General features: G+C 40.8%; 1 protein-coding gene across 2 annotated transcripts; it reads right to left on the reverse strand.

The window, feature by feature from the left end:
* Positions 1 to 3,221: 3,221 nt before the first annotated feature.
* On the reverse strand, positions 3,222 to 18,952 carry LOC111231126 (matrix metalloproteinase-16-like). Of its 2 annotated transcripts, XM_022758128.1 has the most exons (11): positions 18,525 to 18,952; positions 16,398 to 16,546; positions 16,132 to 16,146; positions 15,709 to 15,825; positions 14,307 to 14,611; positions 11,236 to 11,397; positions 10,634 to 10,851; positions 10,382 to 10,520; positions 9,089 to 9,239; positions 7,450 to 7,565; positions 3,222 to 6,984 (listed from the first exon to the last, which is right to left on the reverse strand). In XM_022758128.1, the coding sequence occupies exons 1-11, from the start codon at positions 18,651 to 18,653 to the stop codon at positions 6,623 to 6,625; spliced, it is 1,863 nt and encodes a 620-aa protein (XP_022613849.1). In that variant the 5' UTR covers positions 18,654 to 18,952; the 3' UTR covers positions 3,222 to 6,622. The 2 variants fall into 2 exon arrangements, with proteins under 2 accessions (XP_022613849.1, XP_022613850.1); XM_022758129.1 differs by lacking the exon at positions 16,132 to 16,146.
* Positions 18,953 to 19,986: the final 1,034 nt, after the last annotated feature.

The following is a 19,986-nucleotide window of genomic DNA, read 5'->3' on the forward strand; positions in this document are numbered from 1 at the left end:
ATGGAACAGTGTAGTTGTGCTGCTGTGAGGCCATTGGTTTTCAAATGCAGCCTCCAAAGGGTGCAGCCTCTGAATTGGGACACAGCTAGATCATTTGTGTCTGATGAAAAATTAAACTTAAACTATGTTCACATTTTAGACAATGTAATTAATATTTTCTTCCTACTCTATGCAGCCTATTATTTGATCCACCCACAACCCATCGGCTGTTAATCAGAATGTTAATTTTTCGGACTCGGCCTATTTCGATCTGTGGATTAACCTCAGTGTACGCGATTACAATGCATACATGCATATGTGCACTGTTTCTGTGAGCTGGCAATTTGTTTTATTTTGTTCTGCTCTGTCATGTTTATTTATTTTTCATTTTTGTGTGTGTGTCTTGTGAAAAAGGAAACAAAATCATAAATGTCCTGTCTTTTATAATTAAACTAACTAAGTTCACCAGTATTAGAGAATGGCACCATGAGGGATTCAGGAGAACAGGTTAGAGAGAATATGAGCAAAGATCTAAATGCAGGACTCTAAATACGGGACATTTAACCTGAATCACAAAAAAAAAAGAAGAGGGAGAAAACTATCTGAAAAGGTTGGCAGATTTCACCTGGCTTGACACCAAAGGTAATTGTTTGTTATCCTTATGTATCTTTTTAAAGTGGCATGAACCTACACCCTTGTAAGAATTCAACCCTCTTCTTTGTAATGCTCACCAGTCCACACATCCAACTCAACAAAGGAATAATTAGTCAACTGACTTGTGAATGACCATGAGTTGACAATTTTTTTTAAATGCAGAAAAAAATTATTTCATGCACAGCATGTTCACTGTGACCAATACAGACTTTTCTGCTTACATGACAGACAAACACACACACATAAAGCATGGAAAACAACATCAGAACAAATGTATTTATAAGATATATCTGATGATCTAGGCCATAACAGTCATCTGGTCCAACACATTGAAGTTAGTGTGACGACTGGTCCTTCAGAAGCAATAAAAGAAAACAAACTCTGATGCCCTAAGATCCCCTAAAATGCGGGGAAAAAATGGATATTGTTGGGCTGACTTGGTTGACATGTTTTTGCATGTCATGCTGCTAAGCATTAGGGCTAATTTGGAGTGCCATTAAAGAAAGTAGATGGGGCTGTTTAGGCAGCATTCGACACCAGAGAGGCAAGGGTATGGAAGAATGAGGAGCATTTTGCAATCACTGCAGTCGAGATCTTATACACAGATACATGAAACATACACTCCAAGGCATAGTGTATGAGAAGTAAACATAATATGTACCTAAACACGGAGTGTATACTGTGTGCTTGGGAGAACTGTGTTGACAAGTAAGTTTAGATGCAACATAAAAGGACAATTTATTCAGGAAACTTGGATTATTTACTGTGCAAGATATTTTTTATTTCTGTGTGTGAACTGGTCAGAGCAAAGAATAATGGATAACATACTATTTAGTTAGGGAGAAGCATTTCAGAGAGCAGTGGCACAATAATCAAGAAGCACAAACAATAAAGTTCAATAATTTTTGTAGGTCTTGATTTTAGAAAAAGGGGAAACATTGTGTGTTTGTATAGTGAGGAAACTAGAGATAAATCCTCTGTGTAGCCATCTGCATGGGTCAGTCCACTTTCTGTTTCAGTAACAAGGGATACAAAAGTGCACAAAGGGAGTCTGTCACTCCTTCATCAGGTCATAGTATATCCAGAAGTGCTAATTCAAGGGTGACAGGAGAACCGAAGACTTTTATATGAAGCCTTGACTTAGTAGTTCTGGACACATAAGACAATTTCTGCAGGTTATTTTATTTATATTTGAAACACTGCTGTAAATATGTAAGCAAAACAAATCTCATACCGTCCATTAGATTGTAGAGGAGGCAGTGCTCATTTTAGCTGGCATCCTAAGACGAGGTGGAAACGGCCTGTGTCGGAATAGCATGCTGCATTTCTTTATTATCTAAAAGAAAGAAACATTATTTCAAATATTGTATTTAATGACAAAGACATTATGGTCCAATTCTCCTTGTTGATATGATCTGTAGGTATTCACATGCACCTCTCTTGGTCGTCAAGTGCTGAGACAGTCCTCATATCCATGACAATACACAGTTACTTTTGTTTCTGTTCCTAATTTTGGGGTGCTTGAAGTAACTACAGGGTACATTTGTGCATTTACTTAGGAACAATGTAGTTGTAGCCTAATTTTTAGTATTAAGGTCATTTTGAAATAAAATCACAACATATTTATAGAGTGATGCAGGTGCCATCATTTAATAGAATAGGTACCCAGTAGTTAAATACTACTACGTTATACATTCTCTCTTGGGAGTTCCTCCCAAACGTCCAGATCATCGCTCAGCAGGTCATACATTAATAGTAGTAGTTAAAATAACTACAGTATAAATTCTTTGTATGATCCTAAAGTGTTACCCCCTTATTCCATAACTTCTTGTTCCTCAGTACCTACATCTACATCTATGTGACGGTACATACTGTACAAGTAATCTATTAGTAGCCTTCTAAAGATTAACTCCACTAATAAGTAATTACGCTGTTTATATATTTCCACTTTACTTACGGCATGTGTTTTCAGAAATCAATCAAAAATAATAATCTGCAGAAACTATGTTATGGGTTCAGAACTGCTGAATCAAGGCTTCATCAGTTCTGCTGTTGCCTTTGACTTATCACTTCTGGATGACTGAGTGACCTACTAAGGTTGTGTTGTGTGCCTACTCCCTTTTTTGTGCACTTTTGTGTCTCTTGTTACTCAAACAGGATGTGGATTGACCCAGGCGGATGGCTACAGAGAGCATGTAGAGTTGTCCATTGTGTAGGTCTCATTATCAGGGATTTATCTCTAGTTCCCTCACCATATAAACACACAATGTTTCCTCTCTTTCTAAAATCAAGGCCTACAAAAAATATTGCACTTTACTGTTTGTGTTTCTTGATCATTGTGCCACTGCTCGTGGAAATGTGTCTTTCTTCGTATCATTTTTTTCTCCTTGAAAAATATCTTGCACAATAATTAACCCAAGTTTAAACTGTCCTTCATGCATCTTCAGGCTGTCACTGTGTTTGGGTGATGAACTATAAAACTTTTCACCAGTGTTTGTGTGTGAGAACATGATACAAGACACTCAATATGCACTTGTTTTATTTACAACACACAGTATTTTCTTTATCCATGAAACGGACGATTAAAAACAAAATTCTCCCAAGCACACAGTATACACTCTGTGTTTATGTACATATTATGTTTACTTCTCATACACTATGCCTTGGAGTATATGCTGCATGTATCTGTGTATAAGATCTTGACTGCAGTGATTGCAAAATGCTCCTCGTTCTTCCGCACTCTTGCCTCTCTGGTGTATTGACTGCTGCCTAATCAGCCACATCTACTTCCTTTAATGACACTCCAAATTAGCCCTAATGCTTAGCAGCATGTATCAAGGCAAACACCAAAAAAAACCCCTAAGAGTCTGGAGATAAACAGGGAGAGGTCAGAGCTTTGAGACACATCTAAAATACCAGATATTTCAAGTCCAACCAAAAAGACAGATGTAAATGTGTCACCTCTTAAAGTTTGTGATTTACCTCTGTGATGGAAAAACATTCAAACAAGATGAATTGTTTGCTGTTGAGGCAGTAACAGAAGGAGGATTACTAGGTAGCAGTGAGAGAAAAAAAAAAATCATTGCATTTCAAACCCACTTTATTGACAGATTCTTGCCCTCAGTACAATGCAATGCAAGATTTGAAGTGCTGAGCACAGAGGAATAAATACGGCAATAAATACAGTACCGACTTGCCTCACTGGCCGTCTTTAATTCACACTCGCTGGAGCCATCAGAGCCTCACCACAAACACACAAACTGAGAAGACATCACACACAACACTGAGCCAAAGGTTTTTGTTTCCGCCTTACGTTAACAGTGGTCGTGGATCAACATGGACTGATATGCACTGCTTTAGGAAAGCAAAGATGTTCCTTTCTTTAAAACATGTCGATGTCAATTTTTCTTCCTCATTTTGACAATCGCTCGAAGATCGAAACAAGGTGAACAGACTGGAAGCGAGAAATTTCACATGGTTTTTGAAAGACGACAGGTTTGGATCTGTCGATGCATCCAAGCAGAAACCTGCAATGCTGATCAGTCACTTTATTTAACCATAAAGGGACAGACTGAATAGTACAATAGTGTCCAAAATGACATCTTAAGTTTAACAATGGCATGCATTGCCCTTATTTACTTTTTAGGTTTTTACACCTAACAAATGACGATGAGAGAAAACAACATCTAATCACGGTTCAACCCAACAATCCTGGTACAATCCATGTATCCTTTTTATGATAAAGTATATTTTAAAATCTCATATTCCTTCTCTGATATGTTATAAAACGCTGTTGCCTCGATATCAAGGGAAGATTACGTCAGACATCCTCGCACGGTTGATGTTGATGACCATTTCAAGTAAAAGAGTAACAAAAACAGTGAGCACAAATATAAAACATGTTGCGTTATGAGTGCTCACAGACAGGTCATCTGGCAAACTCTGAGAAATGCTGCACCACACAACCACATTGTTACATGTATGGCAGGCGACCAAAGGCAACTGCGAGACAATATATTTCGTTAGGATCCAGGCTGTGCATTGCATTTATAATACAATACGTGGGGGAGAGAAAAAGCCTCTGCTCAGTTCAGCTCCATCTCACATCAGATCTTCATCTTTTTGTGTTTCATACTTACCTGATTAAAGTGTCTCAAAACACATATGCTGTATGTATGATGTTATATATATATGTAACATCATAGACCATGATATATATGTGAAATATTTGTCATCAGACTTCATTTTGCTGGTTTTGGATTTCCGATATGCCTGTAAATACCAGCAATGTTAGAGTAGTTCCATAAACATTTATTAGTAATTTATTAATGTAACATAAGTGTAGTTTTTAGTATGGCGGTTAATTACAATTACAGTGCATAAAACGACCTGGTTCCTTTATTGAACACCAGCAAAACCAGTTCAACTACTTTTCTGACAACCAGAATGCAGTTTCTTTATTCGTGCTGATTAATTCCCCTTATTGTTTAGACATGATTTCTTCTTCTTCTTCTTTTTTTTTTCACAACAATAGTTTTTCTTTGCATTTCCTCGAAAACTACTTGCAACAACTTGGTGGAAAGATGGAGCAACTGAGCAAGAGCACCGGCTGCTGTTATCTAGATATGTAGAGATGATTTTCTTTTATTATGAAATGTGTGTCTCATTTTAAAAATGGGTGCATCTCGTTTTTTTTTTTTCCTCCTTTCTCTTTTCTCCCCTCCTTCTCTCCGTTCTGTGCTATGTGAAATATTACGTGAACTTACAAACCTTGTACAAAAAGTTGAAAAAAAAACAAAGTGGATTAGTAAAGCTGTTTAAAATCTATGGACTGACATTTGTTTGGAGTGTTAGTTTTCAAAGTTGGCAGGAAAATAAGGGAAGCAGGATGCTAACTGTTCAATAACTGACACTACAGTACAGTACACATAGAGTGTGGGTAATTATTCTCCCTTCACCGCACACACACGCACAACTAACCTTCGCTGTCTCTCTCATACCCTCCGGTGAGGCAGTAAATGAAAGCTGATAGCCTACTTGCCATCAGGTATTTAGCACGGCTTAGCACATTTTCAAGAGCGATGGACCCTCTGTGGATCAAACTGTCCTTAACTACTGGCTTTGAAGTTGCATTATGGGCACTAATCAATGCCTTCATACACTGTCTGTATTCATACCCATCTACCAGAGAGACAGAGAGAGAAAGAAAAGGAAGTTTAAGCAATCTGTGATTAAGGCAGTCTCATAAATATTGCAGAGAGGTTTTTGGCCCCTGTTTTGGAGATGGACCGCCACAACAGTCTTGAGTTCCTAGCTCTTACTAACGGCTGCTTCCTATCCCCACAGATTACAGAGCAGACGGGTGGATATGAATAGAAATGGCAAAAGAAAATCTGAGTGTGATGCCACAATGTTCGATCCGTGAAGGAAAAATATCCCATCAAAAACAACATCGAGCAGTAATCCTCTTTGGAAGAAAAGGTCATATTTGGTTTGTGTATCAGTCCTCCACGCAATGAATAATCTTTTACAGGGACCCTAAATACAAAAAAAAAAGAAAAAAAGAAAGCACAGCTCAGGGCGATTTAATTAAGAAATGAAAGTAAAGTAGAAGCCTATATCTAATTTGTCCACTGAAGTTAGTGCTAGGGGCTTTTTAAGCGACGTGCAGAGACGAGGATAGACAAAGGTCCCACTTACAGAAGCTTAACTCTGTCTCACTTAATTGAGTTCATTCCAAGTTACAGAAAAAAGTCAAAGCAGATACATACATATTAGCTGGACATAGGAGATGTGGCTCCCTCACTGTCTTCAGTTGAGTTCGGCTTCCTTGCAGCTTGCACGTTGTGAGTTCAAGCAGTTTTAAAATCTGCCAACATGGCAATCCTTATGTACTGTACCCTTTACAGTGCTTCCAATTACTGTACTTAGGGCCTCAAGCACTAACTAGACCTTTATCAGAGCTTCACATCCCTCTCTATACAATCCCTCAGACCCACTCCTGCATGGAGCGCTTGCAGTACAGTATGTGGCGCTGCGTGCTCTTCCTCCTGAACTGGAAAACAGTGTAGAGGAGGACCATCATGCACAGCGCCAAGACACAGGGGATAGCGATGGCCACTGCTTTCTCCGTGCCACCCGCGCTGTCCAGTTTGATGACAACATCCACGTCACCGTTGTCGTAGTGGCGCTCCTCTGCCACCGGGGGGCTCCAGTCCCAGTCGGGGTCTGCAGGGAGGCCATCACAACCCATGAAGTCCCTCAGGATGGACCTTGGGTAGCCAGGCTCCACACGAAGAAGCTGGTTGTTGAACTTCCAATACTCCTTTCCCTTGTAAAAGTAGGTAAAGCCTGGACAGAGGGATTATTGGACATATATTTACTCATACATTTTACAAACAAAGGCAGCGAGTATTCCTTTTTTGCTTGCAACACTTTCTGGTACAGCGGTAGTAGCAGTCATGTGCAGATGCTCTGACCGCTACTAACCAGTATGAACAAAGATGTTACACTGGTTTAAACATTTGCTCTGGAAAATCATTAAATGAAACCGGAAAATTTAAGTCATTGTAAATGTTCCGTCAACTTCCAATTTTCCTACTTAACTGTTGTGTTACATTCAGGACTTAACAAACAATAGTGACATGTGACCGACAACATCCTCAGAAAAATATGACTATTTGACAAAGAGCTTTATAGAACATTGATTTCTTGGTAATTGCCTGGTATCACTACTTTATTAAAAACAATGGTAATGTGATGGTTTTTATCTTAAAATCTCACTAACTAGTTTTAAAGTCAGTAAAGTGGGCATACCGTTGGCCTTGTCCACAAAAGCCCCCTGTGGAGAGTCAGGGATGCCTTTCCAGATGGTGATGGGTTTGGGATAACCCGGGTCCATGGTCCTCATATCCTCATTGTACCTCCAGTATCTACAACAGGACAGACAGAGAAAACAAAGCAGTCAATACAGAGGTTTACTGTTGATAAGTTGTTTTTTAAATCATTGATCAGGGCGTAATACTAAGGCTGAGCGATTGTGACATATATAATATGTTGTTGCCCAATACCCAGTGGCGATAATGTGGTGATATTTGGGGATAACTACTGATGCTTTTAAACAGCAATTACAGACAAGGAAATTCTGCAGATTGATTCGTACTAAACTGCTTAAGGACTATTTTGTTCATTTTAAACTTCTTTAGAAGTCTACTATGCTCTGTAATACAGCAGGGAAAAAACAGTATCAAAGCTTTATAGCTTGATATTATAGGAGCCAAAACTTCAAATGGCACTGGACCTGACTGTGGTCATGACGCTCGTCTTTTGTTTGTAAATCGTGGCCAGAATTAAGACAACAGTCTTCAATCTCTATCTGACCATTAAATGATCAACAACTGACTTAATTCACATGACCAGAGACATCGGTCAATCAATCATCCATACTGTGTTTATCTACCACGCACATTCGTCTCAGAGGTTCCTGTGATTGATCTGCTTTTCACACACTGGTGCACACACACATAAATCTTGCTATACAATGTCTTTTTTTTTCTTTTTTTTTAAATTAGAAAAAACACCAGCCTGTTACAGAGAGAAAGAGAGATAAAAATGTTTTGAGACGATGGACAGAACGTCCTGTTTGTCACGATATGCAGCAGCAGGTCGAGGGATGACAGTATCAAGCATTTTGTCAGCTTTCACCACAGGGTCCCCTGACCTCTTAGGATATGATTTATCATGACAGCTGAACAAACATGTGAGTCACACTGGCATACTTGCAACGCACATAGATAAACAGCAGACTCTCTGATTTGGTTGTTTTGGAAAGACTTCCTGGTTTTAAGTCACTTTCACCTGCAGGTAACTACATTTGCAGAAATCTATATAAATACTTGACAGAAAAGGACTTAAACTCTGAAGTAAGATACGATTAGAAACGGTCTAACACTGGGCCATAACGAATTGGATGCCAATGAGCAGCATTGTCAGCTGTTAAAGAGAAAATCAGTTGTCTCAAAGCAACATGTGACAGCTTGCAGAGCTTCAAGGATGGCAAATTATTAAATTATTAATGCCAAAATTAAAGATGCACTGATCCACACACCTGCGAAATTACTTAACATCTCATGGGTAACAGTCCCAAAAATCATTAAATGTTCCAAACATAGACAAACATCGCATCAGTAGAGAGGAACAGAAGTGAGGACACTTAAAAATAATTCTTTCTTTTTGTCTGTAGGATCCTCTCCTCAACATACTGTAATATACTTATAAAGGCAAATTAAAAGATGTAATGATTGTATATGCCATTTGGTAACACATATTCAATCGACTTTAATAGAGAGTTTCAGCCATCAGTGGTCCTCATAGTACTTGTTTTTGCTCCGAGAGATTTGCTGTTCTGCCCGATTGCTTGACTTCATAACAGCACTAATAATCGTTCCACACAGACCTGTCTCCTTTGAAGAAGTAGGTTTTGGCGACATCCTCCCACCACACAGCTGTCTCGATACTCTGAGTGGGCATGCCGCTCCCGAACAGCGAGATGTCCTGAGGGTACGAAGGCTGGAGAGTCGTGTCCTTGAAGACCCAGAAACGGTTTCCTAAAATACACACTCACAGTTAGGGACAGTCAGGGCTCTGGGACAAAGACATTATCATAAAGATGACCTCAAAAATTGCGCAAGACAAAACACTGCTGGCTCTCAGCTCATTCAAGCCTTCTGTGTGGCTTTTTTTTTTTTCCCTGCCTGTGAGTTTATTTATTTCTATGCATGTGATTTCAAAGGTCAGATGTATCGCCTCATTTTTAAAATACCTTCACAGCAGAAAATCTATGCAGTGTTATCTATAATACAATAAACAGCAAGATGATGCTCTGAAGGCAACTCCACCGAGACTTGTTGTTTTGAGTTTTATTGAAGCTATTGTTGCATTTAATTCAGTTTGATCATAAGTGCCCGAGGCAGAGTGAGGGGAGCTGCTGTGGTGGTGTGCTTGCAGTAAGTAGCTAGGCACTCACACACACACACATACACACACTCACACACACACACACACACACACACACACTTGTACACACAAACACTCACACACACACGCACAGTTAAGTCCCCATGTGAGAATAAATAAAGCATGAGGCACTCTGATCCCACTGGGTGACAGATGTCATGTTAATCTGCCTCATGGACAGTTGTCTGTACCGGACGAGCACCCGTTCTGTTATCGTACAGAACGCAAAACAACCTCACAGTCAGTCATCCAGTCTACAACTATAAATGCGTACTTGTGATGGCAGTATGCAATACAAATCATTTCTAATGAATGAACAAAATATTACTGTGAGTTTAAAGAGCTCACACTTTCACTTTTACTTGTAGTGGTAAACAGTAAAATATTACTCTCTTTTTTTTGTCATTTGTCAGTTATTACATTGTTGCGATTCAGTGGGAAAATACTCGCCACTTATCACTGATGGTAAAGGGTTAAAGGGTAATTTCTGTATATTTTGTTTTGTTAAGAAAAATACTTTTATTAATTGATTTTATGTTTGTAAATTTACACTGGGAAGAAAAAAATCAGATAAAAAATTTTGCGTTTGTTATATAATTTTTTTTGTTTTGGCAGAAATGCGCGTCATGTCACCTGTGTGCTCTCGCTTCATAAGGCTATGAGTGGTTACAAAATCCACAGGATACTTTTAGTAAATAAGAATACATTGAGATTCAAAAATGCTTTTTAGTACCTTTGAAAAAGACAAATTTCCCTTCACTGTTTTCATAGACGGCATCAATTTTAGGCGGCAAGCCTTTCCAGAAGTAGTTGATCTGCATTGGGTAACCAGGGACTACTGAGTTATCCCGTACCCTCCAGAACCACTGGTCCTGTTGAAACAGATAAAGGAGAATCATCATCATCTTCATCATCATCATCATCATCATCCCAAACCACTTTATAACCTGCAGCGATGTTTACTCAGACTGATGATCTATTCTACCTTGAACACAAAAAGCTCTTGGCGGAGGATGGCCAACGTGTTGAAGCCTCCATCACAGATGTTGGGTTTGGCGTTGGGGTTGGAGGGCTTGGCCCCCTGTGGAGGGCGGTGGGGTCTGGCGTGGCGGTCATGCTTGCGGGGGTCCGAGGGAGGGTGGAAGCGAGGCGGAGGGACCGTGGGTGGGGGCCTGGTAGGCTGCGGCGCTCTGTCTGGTGGACCTAAAAAGGAAGCAACATACAATATTTCATCCTCCTTCCGTACTGTTCCTCTTTACAGTGTTTTGACCAATGTACCTTTAATTTTAGCACAAATGATTTGGCCTCTTCGGAGCACTGTTCGCTGACTCATGTTGTTTTGAAAATGAAAATTGGCTGGCCTATTTTACAGCTGACAAATGCTTGTTACATTCAGCCAATATGACTGATGCCGCAGCATTTGCAATTGTGAGAAAGTGTTGGGGCAATATACACATGCATCATTGCTCTAAAGTGCTTTTTTTAAACTACTTTCTAACTACCAGAGTGACAGAAAAAAAGTTATTTTGTTCAACTTCCACTGATGTATACAGACTAAAGAGAACGAATGGTGTGTGAGAGAGTTACCATAGATTTTCTGGATGCCCTGTAGGTCATCGTGAGGTAGTTTGAAGTTCTCTGTGTCCATGTACTGGTAGAAAGGAGCCATGATAGCAGTGGGGTCGTTAGAGTGCTCCAGACCGAGGGCATGTCCCAGCTCGTGAACCGCAACCAAGAACAGGTCGTTACCTGGAGAGAGGAAGAGGACAAGTGCATTGAGAATGCAAACACAATGCCACATTTATGACATACACAGTAGATACAAGAGGTGGAGAAAAATGAACAAGCACACATTGAAAACATTGAAATTCATATGAAAATTACACATTTATACAATTACAGGGCATCTCTACTGTATATCCTAGTCTGTAAATTACTGTTTTTTTTTCCCACATATTTCTCATGTGCTAGATACATTAGCTCATGGCTAAAATGTGTTGCAGGAATCGGTGCAAGAGATGTGAAGATAAAACACTAAAATCAATCTTCTCCCAGGTCTTTAGTGATTACTTGATTAGTCAGTCATCAGAAGATAAAGCAACAACAATTTTGATGTTCCGTTAACCATTTAAGCATAAATTGCCAAACATTTGCTTGTTCCAGGGTGTTACATGTGACAATTTGCTTCTTTTATCTGTTACATGTCATTGTAAACTGAATATTTATTGGTTTTAGGCTGTTGGTGCGACATGGTATTTTGTGCTTAAGGAACTTGATGTCAGATTTAGGAACTGATGTCATTTTATTATAGACAAACCATTAAACATGATTGACAAATAACCGGTTGATTAATCAACAATGAAAATAATCATTACTTCCAGCCCTATGATCCAGAGTTAACCTCCATTGAGCTAACGTGGTGCAAAGTAGTGCAAGTAAGGATTACTGAAGGTAAACTGCCAAGCATGAGCACTTTCTCTCTTTTGCTTTATAAGAGAAGATAAGCCACATGTGAGCCACAGCTCACAGCGAGCAGAGGGACACACACTCACGTTGCTGCCCAGGGCACCAGAGAACAGTGAAAATACAAACGCGTTCATATGAACACATACATACTGAACACGTACAAATGTCGTCCTATTACAAGCAAACATTGGGTGTCTCATATGAATCACATGCAAACACACACACACACATACACACACACACACACAAATGAAAAAAGAAAGAAGTCACGGTCAGTGTCTATGGTCAGCACTCAGCTCTTAGTGTCAACCAGATTTAGAAAGAAGTACACCGTTTACGTACAGCTTCTGACTGAAGCTGTCCCCAGGAGATTGTTGCCCTTTAAAACATGATATCCACTCCTGCCAGCAGTGCTGCACAGAACAACCACTGACCCTCAGCCAGCAGCAAAAAGGTTACACCTTCCCCTCCCCCATTTATCTCACACAACCAGCCTCCTCCACCTAACCAATACTATCCCATAAGGACTCCCACGAGACAGGCCGGAGCTACCATTAGCGCACATGTCAACATGCAACATTTACAATTACACCACTGTGAGAGCCCATTAAAGATTGCACAGCTTTCCAGGCACACAAGCTGAGACAGGAGCTTTTCAGAATGAGCCTCAGCACTCCACATGGATAACCATGGGACACTGTGCAAGACTGAACATGAATTTGACTTGGGAGTCTGAGACAATTGCCATTGGAAGTATGAGAACAAAAGAGGGACAGGGAAGGGAGCTGATGGGTGGCAAGCAGTTTCCCAGAACAAACACAATGTGAGTTGTAACCATCCTCTCGCATGGGTAGAATGTAAACATATGGCACATCGGTACATATATTGAATATATACTAAATATATATAGGTAGGTACAGTAATTAAAGAGTGTTTGGAGGCATGTCTACAAATTATGTTCCCCTCTGAGCTGCAAGAAATATAACAGCCATATATGACGTAACTCCATGTAATACACCCAAAATAACATAACACAAAACGTTACACAATTAACATAATATGACCCATAATAACATAAATTAACTAATAATACTAATATACCCTAACATAGTTTATATATATCCATAGTAAAATTGCATAATATAACATGACATGACAAGACATAACACATAAAATCATGACATAACAAAAATAATACAACATAATCCATAATAACCTAACTTTACTTAACGTGACACCAATGATAACATAACACATAATCTGACACAACACGACAAAACTTAACATCGCACAACAAAACATGACATAAAGCAATATGATGAAAACCCATAATATAATATCCTCACTTAACATGATATTACATAAGCTACCTGACTTTGTCTTGTCTACTGTCTAACGTAACATAACATGATGTAACGTAACATAATGTAACGTTATGTGATAATAATAACCTGACCTAATTTAACCCGTCCATAACATGACATGACATGACATTGTCTTTGAATTTTGTTAAAGTAATGGTATGGATGTTTATCTGATACTTTTATGTAGACCTGTTTTGAGGCATACCAGTGAGCTACATCAATTTCACTAAAAACAGAATAGCCATAATCATGTGCCAGCAACCAATGTCTTAAAATAGCAGGGCTTTCTATCCTGTCATCTGAAGAGCTTATTATGCAGAAGAAAAAAAAACACATCAAAATCCTGACAGATGGGGTGATGCGTCTTTACAGAGCACAGCCATCAAAGACATCTCTGCATTTTTTGTTTTTGGTTAAGCATCCTTCATACCCTGCCCCGTGATACCATCTCTGTCCTATTGCCCTGCTGCCTGGCCATCTGTTTTTCCATTATTTGCTTTCTATCAGTCCTTATCTTTCTTTCTTGACGATTGGGTCGTTTTTGTCTCTCTCTACATTCTTCATTTCTTCCACACCCTTTACTTTTTTACCTCACTGTCAACATTCAGCACCCAACAACCATTCATTCTCCTCTTTGTTTTCTTTTTCCTAATCTTAATCTCTTCCTTTAATAGTTTCCTTTGCTCTTCCCTCGCTGTAGCCTTTCCTTACTTCTGCTTTACTCACTTCTTTATTGGTGTCTCCTTGTCACCTGGTCTTACTACCACCATTTTCTCTCTCTCTCTCTCCCGATTGAGGGTTTACACTCATTTTTTCACATCCACTTACCATCATGGTTGGGGTTCCCCAGGGTCCAGGGCTCATCTGAGTCAAAGTGTGTATCCCCTCCTATGCCTGGACCAGGGAAATAGGCGTGGGCGAGGAATCCCCCCTCCCCGTCGAAGGGTGAGCTGTCACCATGAAAACCCGAAGCGAAGATGATGGTGATGTCAACGTCACGCCTGCCAGTCTCCAGGGCACTGTATGGAACGGCCTCAAAGCGTAAGGGAGTCACACCCTGCCACACGTCAAACGCCCGCCGAATGGCATCATGAGTCTCCCGGGCGCCCACCTTTGGCGTGACATTTTTTATGCTGTAGGAAAAAAAAACAAGAAAACCAACTGAACGGGTTGCTGATAGATGGAGGCTATCAGGCTAAAATGCCATGCAAGTTGTAGTTTACATACTGTTTGGAACAGTAAAAGACAAAACATTTAAGGCAAGAGGAAATAGAACACATACTGCATCAACCCTGCGCTTTGTTATCCCATTAATTTCAAGTGAACTTTTTTTTTTACTTTTCAAAATGAGGTGACACACACACACACACACACACACACACAAAAAAAAGTTTCACTTGACACAACTATTTCAAGCCTGGCAGCTTTCACTGAACTTTTAACACAGCAGTCGTTATCAGTCGCTGGCAGGCAGAGAGGAATGGGAAATCTTCTCCCTTCCTCTCCACTCATTTTCATGAATAAAGTGCAGTCAGCAGCAGCACTGGCTCAGCACTGATTGACATTCCATTAGGAGAGGTGGCTCGTCAATTCAAATTCGGGGAGGAAGGAAGGATTTGAATAAATTGACAGTGTTATCGTCTATTACTGCTGTAACCTGTCAATTTGCAGTTGTGCCAGAGACCCGTTTATCGGTTCTCCTCAGAACCTATTAAAAGCTGGAGCTTAATCAGGCGAGATAAGATGAGAGTTTGAATATTTCTGCTGAGATTACGGACAATTTACTCTCAGGATTTTCAAACAATTTCATACGAGGGAGAGGAAAGCCTTCAATTTTCATGCTACTCAGCTGAAATTGTTTGTTTTGTTTTATGAAAAGGGGAAAATAAATTGACGAGGGTTAAAAGAAAAACAGCCTGATCCCATTTTTCATTTTGCCAGGGAGCTATTTATACACTGGAAAATAAACATACTCACAGCACACATGGGCAAATTTATGTGTTAATCTATGTGTTTCTGGATGTGTGATTGTAACTATATTTGTGTGTGTGTGTGCTCCCACATATGTGACGTACTTGTGCAGTCTCTATGACAACACAGAGCATGTGATCCCAGGAGGACAGGAGAGACAGAGGAGAGCTGAGAAAATTAACACTCGCATATCTGAACCCTACAATAAGCGCTGCTGAACTCAATAGTCGCTATGACAACTGCCTCCACTGTCTCTCACCTGTAGGTGATGTGTGTACGCTGCCACTTCTGTCCTGTCAGCGCGTATCTCCGCGTCCGTGACCTCGAAGCACTTTTAAATTTGTCCGGAACGCCACAGCGAGGCTTTTGCATCCAACTTGAAGAGAAGAGAAGAGAAAAGAGGAGAAGAGAAGAGAGGAAGAGAAGAGTGAGAAAAGTGAGAAAAGTTGAGAGGCAAACACCATCACAAGACAATATAAAGCAGTGAAGGATATTCAGTAGGTCTCTTCCTGTCGGGTGCCACACCATCACATCAGCAGGATAAGAGAGTGTTGCGCAAAAACACTACTACACTACTCCAAACTACTAACTACTTTTCCCATTCATACCACATCAGATTATCACAAGTACAAACACACACACACACACACACACAATACATAGGCGAAACATGAATTCTCACCTCAGCGTGATATCACTGCATCATCATGCAAAATGAGAAGAAGGAAAAGGGTTAAAACCTTCACCTCAGGTTGTTTCAGGCGAGGTGGTGGGGAGTGAAATAAACATCTTTGTTTCTGTTCTTCACTAAATCATTGAAATATTGATAGCCATTCCTCCTGCATTTTAAATGAATGAGTGGAGCATTTGCATTAATGTAACATCAGCAGCCTAGTGGAAATGCGTGTGCACCTCAGCTCGCACATCTGCACGTGTGTATATACTCACTCCTTGGTTTTCTCATCCAGTGTCCCTGTGACATTGAGACCGTAGACGCGCTGCATGGCAGCGATGGCTGAGTGCATGGTTTGTGCCGAGCGCAGGACAGACATTCCCGGTTCTGTGCGGGGAAGGTAGCCATACCTCTGTAGCCATCCCTATGAGGGGGAAGAAGGGAAAAGATTCGGGCCTTCATATTGTGGCTATTTTAAGACTTGATTCTTTGCCTTCATTAGTAAACTCAAAGTCAAGAGAAACAGGGAGGAACAATATGAAGATGGATTGGGAGATGACAGGTGATAAAGGTCCTGTGCTGAAATAACACCCAAGGACTTCACACATTTGGATTAATCCACCAAAACAACCATGATGACCCAAGTTTGTTCAAATAATAAATATGTTAATCATCTACTATAATGAACACGTATCAACTGAACATTGTGTGCCATACAGCAAAAGTGAATAAAAGAAAGAGTCTGTTCTCTACATCATTTGTTATTAGCTGCAGATATGAACTTGAATCTCCATAAAAACCATTATAGATTCCCTTTTTTTTAAGAGCTGTATTACATGCTGGGCGGTTGTCTAGTACAAACAGAGACCATAGATATTCCTCCACCATGGGGTACCTTGCTCAAGGGCACCACAACCAGAGCTGAGGACAAAGTACTGTTTGTTTAGTTACTTTACCCTTTTCCAACAAATCAAATTTGCTGAGAAAAGAAACTGGGTATAGGGTAACTGGCAAGATCCCAGCCACAAACCAACTTCTTTAACCTCGTGTCCAGTGCCAAGCCTAGAATAAAAATCAATAGGAATATGGCTGCGCATCATTCATTTTGCATCTCACAAGAGGCTGTGAGATGACTAACAATGGCTACAATCATTTTTTCTCATTATTGCAAGAACTGAGACTGAGCTGCTGTCGTTGTATTTACACTTAACATCACAGTGTGGGTGACATGTTTAGAAGCTTCAATGAGATACTCAGCAGCATCTGCATGTAAACAGTCTATTATTTGCTTAAACTGTCTATCCAGCAGTTGGTTTGGGTTTAAATTTGACTTGCGTTTAAATCCCTTCTTGTGACCTTAGTCAGAGTTTGTGTCTTGCGGCTGCCGGCCAGTGTAGATGTGCAGGACTGTGGCCCTGCCTCCTCTTGCCCTACAAAGCCAGAGTGCCGCTTGATACTGAGGAGAGAGGTGAGACAGAGCATCATCCAGGGGTCATTGCCAGACTCAAATCCTGATGCTGAGGGGCCACGAGGTGCCCACGCTATCCACAGCTGTCCACACGCCACAACCAGCTGCCTCCCCCATCACTACACAGCCTATGAGAAATGCTCCAGCTAGCTAATCTGTCCCCCCCCCCCCCCCCCCCCCCCCCCTCTCTTCTGCCTCCATCCCTCTTTCTGCTGAGCTAAACGCCTTGTTTATCCCCTTTTTCCCCTCTCTCCTGTGGGTGTGTTTCCTGTGTGTGTGTTGTGTTTGTTCAACGGCGCACATCTCAGAGAGATATCAGGCAGATTTCAGTGAGCCATAAAATTGAATAATGATGTGTATGTGTGACTGAAAGCCTCAGCATTTAATTTCTTCAGACTGGTGGGAGGGGAGCCTGTGGTGAGGATGGAAATGACATCAATTAATAAGGTACAAAAAAAGCAAATCCTATTATGCAACTTGTGTCTGCAAATGTTTAATCTCCTCCAACACTATGATGCTGCCAAAAGCATGTCTGACTTTATGTTGGCCTGTCACAAAACTATATGACAACCTAATGCTGTAGGGCATCTCTGTTAAAATAGACCACTCTACGTGCAATCATATCTGGGTTGCACATTTGGGATCAGTGGGCTGGATCAGCTCGGCTCATGCACCGCAGTGTAATAACCTCAAATGAGCATCCTTCTGTTTCATTGAACCCCACAAATGAGGAATGTGCTATATTTTCGCTGTTCAGTACGTGAGCTGTCCTGATAGGCTTACAATGTCTCTATGTTATGCGTGATGGTAATTGTATCCACGGATAGCGTCGGGGGGAGAGTCAATATATATGTTTTTCACGCGGAGGCAGATGATGTGGAGGAGATAGCACGGTCATTTATGATAACCAGGGAGGGAAGGCCATTTATCTTACCTCTACGCTGAACTGATGATCCTCCTCTCCGGACACGGCACACGAAATCCAAAGCAAAAAATGCAAGCAGAAAGCTGCCGCGTAAAAGCAATCCGATGGTTTTCTTTTACTGGAGGATACTAAGGTCATAATGACCTGTTTTTCCCGAGTGTTTATTAGAAGAAGCCGCCCGTCTGCTTTGGCTCTTGTGTCAAATGAAAACCATCAGGCGAGCTGTCAAGGCAGATTCAGATGAAAACGAGAAAAGGACCCCGCGTTTTATAAAAAAAAAAAATCCCGACGGTGGCATAAAATGTTCCGATGTCAAGCAGAGATAACGCGGCATGTTAGACCCGCTGCCCTCGCCATTCTTATTTACATCAGGGGCTACATCTATCCAGCAGCATCAATGGCCATGTACAGTACCCAATCTGCGCAAGATAGGCTCCCTCCCGACTCGACGCCTGCGCTTTGATTTCTCACACAGCGCAGCGCTGCTTGGCAGCATCCTGAGAGCTGCCCTACAGAGTGCATGAGAGATGAAATATCATTCTTCAGAACTGCCTGTGCCTTTGGCTCTTACACTGTGCAGGCCACTGCTCTGTGCAATTTGTGCAACATGTGCAGATCGTTTGAACTTAAATTCATTATAGTAAACAAAGGCCTAGATCCAGATTAGACTGGTGTAGCCTACATTCCTCTGCTGATGCTTTGATAAGGCTAAGCCAAATGGTTGCTATGTGCTCTGACAAAACTGGGTAATAGCCCTGTAATAAATTTAAAAAAAAATACACCCTGGATATTGCCAATAATTGATAAATTAATCAATCATCCGATCATCATCATCATCATCAGCCTGCAGGGCTATACACACAATCAGGAAACCAGGGCATAAGCAGAGCATTAGCCTCATTATTCTCACTTATCTTAAAATATTTGTCCCACAATTTACCCCCGATCTGTGGTCTGCAGACAGAACACACGACCTTACATCTCCCCAAGACGTTTATAGCGCCTACAGCTCTTCATAGCCCAGATATGGTCCACAACAACCTGCCTCGAGCGAACAAGCCACGAGATGGCGGTGTTTCATTGAGGAAAGTGACCCCCCAGCTATTTGCTTACAAAAACCTCTAAGGACATAGGAGACACTGAAACATGAATCCACATCATACAAACAAATGAGCCGAGAAATGAATCTGAGATTGATTCGTGTTATAGGCCTATACCAGGAAATGATAACATATGACTGATAAGTAACAAAGGAATATTATTCATCCATCCTTCCATGGTCTAATCATTTATCTGTTGGTGTGAGGAGGCATTAAGGAAAAGTGGTGGTCTAGGTGAGGTTCAAGCCTCCCAGTGTGTCCCCGGTCTGTGCTGTGGTCTCTTCTAGGAGCTGTGGCTCCTGTCTCTGAGTCTGACATATATCCCCACCTGCAGAGAAATCTACATTTTAGCTGATTGCATCCATGATCTC

The sequence above is a fragment of the Seriola dumerili genome, unplaced genomic scaffold (assembly GCF_002260705.1).
Source record: "Seriola dumerili isolate Sdu_G_001 unplaced genomic scaffold, Sdu_1.0 BDQW01000291.1, whole genome shotgun sequence".
In the NCBI taxonomy this organism is placed as follows: domain Eukaryota; kingdom Metazoa; phylum Chordata; class Actinopteri; order Carangiformes; family Carangidae; genus Seriola; species Seriola dumerili.

Bases quoted from the DNA above. Each gene is read 5' to 3' on its own strand.
- LOC111231126 (XM_022758128.1), bottom strand. From the start codon at position 18,653: ATGACCTTAGTATCCTCCAGTAAAAGAAAACCATCGGATTGCTTTTAC. The intron at 14,612-15,708 runs GTGAGAGACAGT...TTTTTCCTACAG, and splicing joins CGTACACACATCACCTACAG to CATAAAAAATGTCACGCCAA. The intron at 6,985-7,449 runs GTATGCCCACTT...CCCTCTGTCCAG, and splicing joins TTTTGTGGACAAGGCCAACG to GCTTTACCTACTTTTACAAG.